The sequence below is a fragment of the Borostomias antarcticus genome (genome assembly GCF_949987555.1).
Source record: "Borostomias antarcticus genome assembly, chromosome: 14".
In the NCBI taxonomy this organism is placed as follows: domain Eukaryota; kingdom Metazoa; phylum Chordata; class Actinopteri; order Stomiiformes; family Stomiidae; genus Borostomias; species Borostomias antarcticus.
This window is the reverse complement of record NC_140247.1, coordinates 9,982,787-9,994,403: the sequence shown is the minus strand read 5'-3', so window position 1 is coordinate 9,994,403 and position 11,617 is coordinate 9,982,787. Positions and strand designations below refer to the sequence as shown.

Here is an 11,617-nt window from a genome sequence, read left to right as displayed (position 1 = left end):
GCAAGCGTCAGTGTCAACAGTTCAGTAGCCTGCTGGCTTGCGGGTCGAGACGATCCCTGAAGCTTCTAGTTTGGGTCCGGATGCTCCTTTACCTCCTGCCTTGAGGAGCGCGAAGAGTCTGTGTCTGGGATGGCTGGAGCCAGAGAGGATCATGGGCCTTCCTCCTGCAGCCCTGGCTCTAGAGGTCCTGGAGGGCCGGTACCTCTGTCCTGACGATGCGCTGTGCTGATTTAAACACTAGGCTTTGCGGTTCGAGGGCAACGCGGCTGCCGTACCAGGCCGTGATGGCGCCGGTCAGGATGTTCTAGTCTTCGATGGTACACCTGTAGAAGTGGCTGAGCAGAGGGCGCCCCGGTAGCTCACCGGGTAAAGCGCGCACCATATGAATGCTTGTCTTTCGCGTGGCTGACCCGGGTTCGATTCCCGTCTCGGGTCCTGTGCCGCATGTCCTCCTGTCTCTCTACACTGTCCTATAACATTAAAGCCCTAAAAAATATCTTTGAAAAAAAAAGAAGTGGCTGAGCATCCCGGAGTCCACGTCGAACCTCCTCAGCCACCCGAGGAGGAAGAAGAACCGTTGTCTCGCTGCCTTCGTGACCACACATGTGCGGCGTGACCGGCTCAGATCTTCGCTGATGTTAATCCCCGGGAATCTGAAGCAGCTGACTCTCTTTATACCAGCTCAGTGGCCTTGTGGTGAGAGTGTCCGCCCTGAGACTGGGAGGTCATGAGTTCGATCCCCAGCCGAGTCATACTAAAGACTATAAAAATGGTACCCATTGCATCCCTGCTTGGCACTCAGCATCAAGGGTTGGAATTGGGGGGCTACATCACCAAATGATTCACCGCTGCTGCTCACCGCTCCCCCAGGGGATGGGTCAAATGCGGAGAACAAATTTCACACACTCAGGTGTGTGACAATCATTGGGACTTTAACCTTTAACCTCAACCTCTTCACTGCTGTTCCCTCGATGTGGATGGGGATGTGCCCCCCCCCCCTTCCTACAGCCTCCTATAGTCCACCATCAGCCCCTCGGTCTTGCTGACGTCGAGCAGGAGGATGTCCGGACACCATGATGTCATGGCTCTCACCTCCGCTCTATATGCCGACTCATCATCCGTCTGGGATGCAGTTGATGACGGCGGCGGCGTCCGAAAAAACAGATGACAGTGTGTGGCCGCGCAGTGGGTGAACAGGGAGGGGCTGAGAACACATCCCTGGAGGGTTCCGGCGTTGAGTGTCATTGCGGAGGAGGCGACATCGCCGATCTGCTCCGCCTGCGCTCTGCCCTGTCAGGAAGTCCAGGTCCAGCCGCACAGGAAGTCCAGGATCCAGCCGCACAGGAAGTCCAGGATCCAGCCGCACAGGAATTCCAGGATCCAGCCGCACAGGAATCCAGGATCCAGCCGCACAGGGAGAAGCTCATGCTCACATCTCGGGGGGCTTCATGACGAGTCTCTTTCTTTAGCTTTAAAGCTCAATGAGAAAACTTTTTTATAGTTCAATATTCACCTCTACTTGCCATTAGTTTATGAATTGGCCTTAGCAAGACCCCAAAAATCATTTTCGTGACATGAGACTGTATGAGACCCTGTGAATTAATTATTTTAGAATTTCGGTGTACTGGCTAGTACACTGGCGGGAAATCTTGTGGTGGAAACGCAAGTGATGCATTTTGCGTGTCACAATATCAGGAAGACAACAAATATTTCGACCAGCGAAATGAAATCTACATGCACATAAAAGAAAGTAGACCGGTATTTACCTGCATTGAAACCATCCTTCCAGAAAGTAGCTACAATCTTCCAATCCAGTCACGTGCGTTTGTTATCATTTCCCCCATCATTACAGCGAGTGAGTGGGAGATTTTGGGAAGTGTGGTTCTTAAAATGCAGTGTCGATTTTATCACGACCAGAGGGGCCGCCAAAGTGCCGAGATATCTCATGTAGCTTTAATGTACTGTAGGAAGGGGTGAGCAGGGGTAGTAAATCATTAATTGCTTTTTAATTTGACCAGGACGGTCCCATTGAGATGCAAGATCTCTTTTCCAAGGGAGACCTGGCCAAGATGACAGCAGCAATAAATATAATCTTTACTGGACTGTGTAGGAGGGACAGGGGGCATGCAAACATGGTTTTGCCTCCAACTCATTTTCACTTAATGGCTCAATTAAGCACCAGCTGAGGTTTATTATAGAAACAACCAACTGAACATTGATTTATTTATTAATAATGAACGATTCAATGGGAGTCTGATTATCTGCATCAATAGACAGTGTATCCAGTTTGGCCAGGAGATAGAATCAGAGAATCCCTATGGCCACTCAGACAGAAGTGACCACAGTGCGAGGTGGCAGTGACCCACCTTGTGGCTGCTCAGCACTTCCGCTGAGGTCAGCGGACAGATCAATAAACACTGGTTATCAGTTGGGGGGTGGGGGGGTTGCAGGACCCTTTAAACCACTGCAAGCTTTTTTAATTGTCTTATCAGTATGCTAAAGGCACTGTGGAGATTGCTCTTCTCCAGATTACTACTGACAAGTGTGTGATGTTCAATATGTCGCTACTTAAGCAGGAAGGGTGTTGAGACATTAGTTACGTAAGTGTATCAATCAATCAATCAATCAATCAAAGCTTTATTTGTATAGCGCATTTCATACCCAGAGGCAACACAATGCGCTTTACAGAGAACAAGGGAGTAGGGCATACGACCCACCCCTACATATTCCAGAGGGAAGCAAAAAGACAGTAATCGCCCGGGGCCAGATAAGTGAGCTGTAAAAATTCTTCCCTGACCCCTCTCAACAAGGCGATCGAGCAAGCTCCTGGAGTATGTTTGTCTACCGGCTAAGAACATTTATAAAGCAATAAATTACATTAAATTACATTTTCAGAGTAAGAGAGGCTAAAAACATCATAGGAGAGACATGGCAAACACTGGTGTATGTCTGTGTGTGCGTGAATGTGCCTGGACCCAGATAGAGGCAGGGGTTGGGGTAGGGTAGGAAAAGGATAGTGTATGAGGGGAGGGGGGGTCATGTCTGAGGATCTAACCCTCAAGTTGCTCTGAGAGTTCCACCGTCGCCCTAAGTAGGTTATTGAATGTGTGATGCTGTGAGGTAGTGTACTGAATCCTGGGTAATGAGCAGTACAGTGTCTGGTACGGGGTTACCGGCCTGCAGGGAGACAAGATGGCCGCTCTCTTGGGGACGTGTGTCCAAATACCAATGCTGGCACGCACGCACACACAAGCACACACAGACTCACACACCCAAACAAATTCACCGTCATCCCTATACACACACACACACACCGCGTCCTTGCAACAGCAGCCTCATACGTACGTGTCGTGAAAATAACTTTACAATCAATTACTTTTTGCAATTCAAATGAGGCGTGTCTGTCCCCCGCCTCCCCGGAGACGCAACCTCCGACCCTCCTGACTCAAGGAGCTGGAATAGCGCTGCTGCCCTCTACTGGCTGGAAGACGCAGCTCAGGAACACTGACTATGACATGTAAAAGCACATAGGCCTACTGCACATTACTATGGGATGCATTATATATATATTACAGGTTATTAGATATATTAATTGTAATTGATTGTAATTCTAACTCTGAAATGTTTGTTGAAAAAAAAGAGGACAAAACCTGTCTCTATCGTAGATTATGTATTAAAGTGACATCATTGCCAAATACTTACTTGTATAGAATATGGTGTTAGTGCTGCAAAAAGTTTTTTTTTAATCAAAAGGAACTGGATTTAGTAATTTTTACTGTAACCTTTTGTGATGGGTCCTATTCTCTGCCTTTACTAAAACAGGAATTGTAGCTCCCCCTTGTGGTGGTTTATAGGGGATCACGTAGAAGACGCATTCTGAACCTCAAAATGTCCCTCTATGTTTGATGGGTGAGAGTCTGGTCTGTGACAAAAACGTCCCAGGGATCAACACACTTTTGGTCAGATTTATCGCAAGCTTGCAGATAGTTTAACCCCCAGAGAGTTGAGGATCAAAAATACAAAGATACATTCAGACACAGTTTCCATTCTTCAAATAACAAGGTGAGCTCATGCGTTGCCTGATCTTGGTGAATAAGCAGCCCATCCACATAATTCTGGGTGTACTTCCAACTTTGTCTTTCTGTTCACTAAAGTTATCTGCTGTACTCTGCTCCCATCTCAGATATTGCCTCATGTCTGCTACATCTCCCTATCTTCTATTGCTTCGTCCTATTTGTTTTGTATTCTCTGTGAATGCCTGCATTGCACACACACACACACACACACACGCGCGCGCGCACACACACACACACACACACACACACACACACACACACACACACACACACACACACACACACACACACACACAACTATTAAGGGGATTTACTCCCAGCACCATTGTGCTGGGAGTAACATTGTGAGAGTGTGCATGTTGGTATTTTCACCTAGGTTGTTATAGTAATCCCAAAGGGAATTGATTTGTCTGTCCCTATCAGAACACAGTAATAAAATCAACAATTTGAAAGGTAAAAAACTGATATTCATACTAGGCTAAAAAACAGTATTTTATGTAAACCCGCCTGTTGAATGAGTTATTAGATATTACCTGCGAGTACAACTGGAAATCCAAATTATTCCAATGCTGTTATAGTATGTTATAATGTACAGGAGAAAGAGACTACATGACTTGGCAGTCAACTAATGCCTAGGCTAATTATCTTACCAAAAGTACCACTTGTCACCAAAAGAAGGCAGTCTAGACACGCAGAGAAGATAAACATCCGGACTGGTTGGTTTGAGATCTCTCTGAACGAACAATGGTTACAGCCGCAGCACCGCCTCTGGTGAAGGCTGGGATCTGATACATAAGAACTACAACAATGGTTCAAATGAGGGCGTTTAAAAGCAGTTCAACCAAAGTGGTCCTTTCTGTTCTCTGAACACAATACACGGCTATTGATGATAGGATCTACATGTGTAGGACTATAAAGGTTGGGTGGGTTAGCTGCCTGACTTAATTAGACAAGATAGTCACAATACAATTCATTTGCAGTCATTAGTCCGTTTGATCCACCGTTTGCTTTGTTGTCTACTGTCTGGTATTGCCAAGACTTGTGCTGCTACCCAGAGGTTTCACTCAATATGTCAATGCAATGTCAAAGAGACCCATTCAGGATTCACTTGGGTGCATTCCCTAAAAGAGCCATCTCTGTCTGACAGAAAAAAGTACCAATTATAGAATAGCCTACATGCATTTACTTAATTATTAATTATCTCATTCGGCAATAACATAGACTACACATTGTTGATAGCCTCAATAGCATAGACTACAGATTGTTGATGTCGCCTTCACTTTTTGTTGGCTAGACTCCCTCGTGACGCTTCGCGTGCTATATGTAATACGGGGTCACTTTGTGTCACAGTACAGTATCTGGGGACACATTGTTACAAGTGTATGAATACAAAGAGAGGCATGAGAACCAACTCGTCCTCTCGTTGGACGCTCGTACGGCCAAGGCGTGGCCAAAGCAAACTCAGAGTTTGTAGGGAGGGATACGCGTGCGGCTGTGTGCGTGTCTGCAGGGTGAGCAGTCAAGGGGTAGAGGACCTAGTGTCGGCGTGGGAACTGTGAGGGCTTCGGGCTGGACAGGGATAACCGGGTGGTGAACTAAAACTCCGCATGAATTTAAGCGGGTGTCTGCCAGTCTCAGCATCACCTTTCATTATCGGACGGTGAATGAATCCAATCCGTGTCAAAAACAGACTTTGACGGGCAAAGATGGAAAGTCAAGGCAGCCGCTGTAAAATCGTTGTGGTCGGAGATACACAATGTGGTAAAACTGCGTTGTTACACGTTTTTGCAAAGGACTGCTATCCAGAGGTGAGTGTCTACTTCTAATGAGAGTGATTACGCTAGGCACTGCCTGTCAGATGGGGAATTGGACAACTGTACAGGGGAGTTATGGGCTAGTCAAGTGTGTAATATACATAAATTAAATTTAGAATAGGCTACTGTCATTTTCATAAGGCAGTTATGCACCTGAATTAGCCTAGTCATAGTCATAAACACCAATCACGCACCAGGGTGTGCGCACCTGCGTTGGAGAGATGTGCGCGAGAATGAGAGAGAGAGAGAGAGAGAGAGAGAGAGAGAGAGAGAGGCGTCTATACACGGTTATAATAGTTTTATGATTTGATATTAAAAGTTGGCACCCATATGTCTCCCAAATAAATTGCACATATGCTGTTAAAACGACCTTCGATTATAGGCCAATACACTGGTGATTTACTGAGAATTAACCTCACCTGATATAAACCTCTACCAAGATGTTTAATTGATTCTCATACAAATTAAATCTCTCATTTCAGAATTATGTGCCCACGGTCTTTGAGAACTACACGGCCAGTTTTGAAATCGACAAGCAGAGGATTGAACTGAACATGTGGGACACTTCAGGTAAGACTATTTCTGATATCTCCCGGACAGATGTATCAATCTTCATGGTGCGCAGACACTGCGACATCTACGACCGCGGGGGGGGCGGTTACTTCAACGAGTTTCAACTTTTCAAGCAGTCATTCCTTGCGAAGGGCCCTACAACTTCTGTTGCATCCCTCTGACGAATTGCTTTGACCTCGCCAACCTACGACTGACATATTTTTGGCATCTGCTAGGCCTATTTATGATTGTTGTCTTTGCTGGAAACCTCGGTGCCAGTCATTTTTGCTCAGCGCCCCTGTTTGCATTCCTCGCCGGCGGGGCGCGCGCTCTGTGTTTGGCTGTTCCCATGCTCTGTCCCGGGACCACGCGAGGGGTTTCTGGTACTGAATTAAGCTGAAGGGCCCCACGAAATCATACCCGCCGTTCCAAAACCTCCATTCTTTTTCGTTCCACAGCAGTCATCAATGCCAAAAAGGCGAGTCAAACTAATTACCCTTCCATTGTCCATCTAATGGGTCTGTGTTTGATTCCCACCATGGACCGACTGTGGGGGTTTAGTAGAATGACACACTGCATGATGGGAAACATCATGAACATGGACACTCCATGATGGGAAAGCACTTTGATTCGGCTCCTCACACTCCCAGAAGCCTTCTCTGTACTGGGGGGGGGGGGGGGGGGGGTGATACCCATCCTGGTGGAATGCCACGCTACTTTCAGCGTGGGCTTGGCTGTCAGGCCGGGTCAGTTTACAGCTGAGAGCCACGGCGCTGCTGTAACTGTCCATCTATCTGGCCGTTCGTATCCCTGTCCAAGAGGCTTCTTCCGGGGCCGCGGGGCCCTCGAGGGAAATCCCCTCTGTTCCCAAAAAACACTTCCAAACCTCAGAGCAGAACAGACCTAAGAACGGATGATGTGATATTTTCACATCACACAGCCCTACGGCGAAGAATGTTTTCTTTAGAGGGTATTTGTGGGAAAATGGCGGCAGTGGCTAGATGGAGATGACCTCATCTTGACCTTGAGAGTAAATCTCCTCCGGCCTGTCACCCAAGGGTTAGAGGGTTGCTGGGAATTGCAGACAGAAGTGTTTGTACTCAGAAGTGTTCCTTATCTATATCTCTGCTTTTAGGTGGCTGCTGATGTGGTAGCAGTGTTAGGCCCCCTGTCCATCTCTGACTCTTTAAACGCTCGCTGGCGGTGTGTGATTATGCCTTTATCTGCTGCAAAGACCCCCCCCGCTGCCCCCAACCAAACCATGACGTCAGACCACCACGCTGTGTATGTGTGTGTCTGTATGTGTGTTTGGTGTGTGTGTGTGTTCTTCTACATGTTTGTTTGTTTTGGTGCTTTGCTTGAAAACATTCATAACAAACACAGATGTTCACATTCGATGAAAAACTCTTTCCTTACCATTCTCCTTCATTTATTTTTCTTTCGATCTTTCACTCCCTTGCCCCTTTTTTTGTCCCATGAGCCTCTCTGCCTTCCTCGCCCCCATGCCCTTCATGGTCATTGGCAGTAGCAGTGCAGCCCAGGGCCAAGTTCCTTCCCTGCTTCAGCTGCTAGCGCACCCTCTGGACCCACCATTAGAATTGCTGTTAGGAGCCATTTGCATCAGTAGATCTCCCATTCGCATTCCATGAACTACGGCTGGCATCGCAGCTACCCTATCGGCCAAGCTTTTAAAGCCTACTTGAAAATCTTGTCCGTAGATTCGCTTTCCGCCCCTGTTTGATAGGTCTCACTGCCGGCAAAGTCTGAATGAAGCACTATTGATCCCTCTTTCAGGTGAAGCTATTTCTATCTCGAGTCACAGCTTACTCAGACTGACGAGGCTTTCTATGGTCTGACACTACATGTGTTGTCATTAACAAGGTCAAAGTGCGCATTGTTTAAGCCTGCCGACGGTCGCATTGATTAGTGTAGCTTCATTGATTCGGTTTTCTCCGTACAGTGCGGCCCTTTCAGAATAGATGGAAATAGAGGTGAAATGTTGGTGTAATTGAGGACCTCACGGCTCCATGTACTTAATTAGTGTGTGTGTGTGTGTGTGTGCGTGTGTGTGTGTGTGTGTGCGTGTGCCAGGGCTCTAAATGAATGTGATGTTTATTTTAAAGAGACGTAAACAGAAACCAGGCCCTTATGGCTCCTTTGGACCAGAGGGCAACTGACTGGGCTGCTTTGTATTCCACTCGCATTCAGCGTAGGACCATCTGGAGAATTAAGTCATTTAGAAGCTGATTGAGCGGAATTCAAATGAGGTGTGTGTTTATGTGTGTGTGTTTATGCGTGCGAGTGTGTGTGTGTGTGAGTGTGTGTGCGTGCGCGCGTGCATGGATGCTCATGTGTGCATGCGGGCGGCTTATTAATGTATTTACATTTGTGTTTATTGTGTTGTCGGTAGGTGAGAAACAATATTTAGACATTTGTTGTTGTGTATTTTCTGTGTCATATGACAAGCTCATTTAAAAAAAGACGGGTGACTGACAGTCCATTGCTACTTGAGTCCAAATGTCACCATTCCAAGCCCCATTTCAAGTTCTGATTGGTCAACCTAACAATGACACCGGGTCACAATGGGCCAACGTTCCAATCCGAGACCAGCACTGGGCACTCACAATGCACGGTGCTAGTCCGCCAGCTAGTTTTTTTTCTCTTACTCGACCGCCCTGAACAGAGGCGGGGGGGGGGTCGAGCCAAGCCCCCCCTCGCCTCTCTTCCCAATATGGCAGCGCTGCACCCTGGGAAACGTCCCCTCCGAGTCCCCCGTCCCCCACTCGCACGCCGGCGCGTCCCTCGGAATGTGAACCCATGACGGCCAGAGACTATCCCAGCATTCCCAGGACAGCAACATCCCTGTTTACGTTCCCTGATTTACCGATGCCTCGCCTCATTAAGAAACTTTTCACAGAAAAGTGAAAGCTCTGTGCATGGAGGCCAGAAAACTGCCTCAGTCCCTCTGTCTCTCACTGACAAGACCCAGCTGTGGAGTCACACACTCCAGCACCATAAAAAAAAAGCATTTCTACACGCCAAACATATAATAATTGCCCCTCCGCGCTCAGCAAGTGTCTCCATATATGCGGTTTGTTTTTTGACTGGAGAGATAGTGACGGGTCACTTTGAGCAGGTTGCATCACCCTGCTTCCTTACACAACAAAGCACAGACTCCCTGTGTCACGGGCAAACTGACTTTTCAGCATTCCTGATGTCTTTGTCTTGGTGGAAACCCGCATTCTCAGTGCGCTGGACCATTAGCGCACCCCGAGGTCTGTATAAACAAGCTCCGTTCACAAGCCCTTCCCATCGCCATGGCCCTTTCCACTTGATTAATCTTTAATAGCACCAGCCCCTCACACGGGAATGGAATCGAGCCAGAGCTTCTCTCTCTGGGCTCGATAGTCTGGTCGGCTGGAGCGGGCGGAGGCACACGGAGGCGGGGTGAGCGAGCTGAGGAGCTGGCCTGACCCCCGGCCTGCTGTAACCCCAGCGGACACGAGGGACGACCGCTTCGACGACCGGACGCAGCATCAAACGCCGCGCTGCCCTCTCTCATAGTAATACAGTATCGGACACGCCACTCAGCTCATGGGTCACTGCTTCCGCCTAGCTTAGCGCAATACTACCCGCCAGAAGTCTCCTTTCTAAACAAGTGAGAGTATCTTTTAAGATCCTCCTCTTTGTCTACAAAGCACTGAACGGCCCTGCCCCAGCCTACATCATGGATTTACTGGTCAAAACCTCCAGCTTGCGGGGACTCAGGTTGGACGACCAAATGTGGTTGAGACCTCCACGGTCCAACACAGTAAGGCTGGGAGATCGCGCCTTTGCTGTGTTGGAGCTAAAGCCAGTATTCAAATCCACATGTTAAGCTGCAGTATCATTTAGCGGAATATTCAAATAGTAAGATTTGGGCGATGTAGAGTACAGATGATGATTTGTTGTCAGATGCAAATAAAACGTAGGTTCGATGCCAACGTTCTAAAAGGGGGACGACAGTTTCCTGACGACGGCGCCGTTGACGAGCGAACACAGATGTACTAAGCTGTGCTTCCAGACAGCTCCTGACAGCCATTTCAGCAGCCCGAGGCGATAACTGGCAGAACAGAAACCAGTTTTTGGCTTTGCATAGCAGGCGCTCTCTCCGACGCGGAACACCTGCACCTGTCTAATGAGATACCGCGCCGGCCGTGACCCCGGCCGTGACCCCGTCCCATCTCCCGGGGACGACTTTTAATGAGGGAGGTGTGCGCTCCTCGGATCATTCGTATGAAAAGACTTCACTGTGATAATTGCTCTAATTAGTAATTATGTAACCATTAGAATGTCCTATATACAGCGTGAACGTAACGCACGCCGGCTCTGTCCTCTGCTTCAGAAACGAACGTCTGCAGAATAGACTCGTTTCAAATAACGGGGAGATTAGTCACCTGTGGTATTTTTATGCCGTGAAAAGACGCCTGAAGCATAGCATAGAGCACTTCTACGTGTATTGCAATCGACGAGGGGAGAGCAACTGTGATTAAATATTTACATTAGTTCTTACGTTCCAAAAATGTCATTTTATTCCTTTAAGATGTCGAGCAGGTGCGCGTTCTCTAGTTGCCTCTATGAGTCTTCAGATAACAGTCAAATACCTGTAGGAAAAAAACACCAGGTCGGCAATGAGAGCGGCACTCCGAAAAGAACAAAGGTGCCAGACTTAAGGCTAAGGTTACATTTTTTATTTGGTTATCAGACCGGGGCTCTGATACTCTGATGAAGGCACAATGCCGAAGCGCGTCAAGACTGAAAACCTAATAAAAAATGTAACCTGAGCCTTAAGTCTTGCACCTTTGTTCTTTTCGGAGCGCCGGTATCATCACCAGCCATTTTTTTTCTGCAAGTCATTTTATTCCTGTTTCACCGGGTTATTCGTAGTCCGGGACCCAAAAAAGGACATCTCAAATAATATATTGTGACATGAGATTTCACAGACTGTGTGTGACTCCGGGTCGTAGCTCAGCGGGAGCCAGGAATAAGTGAGCCCCTGCAGCCACACACCGGCAATTAAAATGCTTCTGGAGGTATTTTTGGATGGAAGGTGGGGTGGGGTGTGTGTGTGTGTGTGTGTGTGTGTGTGTGTGTGTGTGTGTGTGTGGTGGGAGGCGGGTGACCTGGCTTTCCGCC

General features: G+C 47.9%; 1 protein-coding gene across 1 annotated transcript in view; it reads left to right on the top strand.

Moving 5' to 3' along the window:
- Positions 1 to 5,736: 5,736 nt before the first annotated feature.
- rnd2 (Rho family GTPase 2) overlaps positions 5,737 to 11,617 on the top strand; it is a gene marked incomplete at its 3' end in the record, with an annotated part of 24,880 nt that continues 18,999 nt past the window's right edge. The window contains exons 1-2 of the mRNA XM_084448847.1: positions 5,737 to 5,884; positions 6,373 to 6,460. Of these exons, the coding sequence (XP_084304973.1) occupies positions 5,783 to 5,884; positions 6,373 to 6,460 (190 nt within the window). The 5' untranslated portion in view covers positions 5,737 to 5,782. The remainder of the gene's footprint in view (positions 5,885 to 6,372; positions 6,461 to 11,617) is intronic.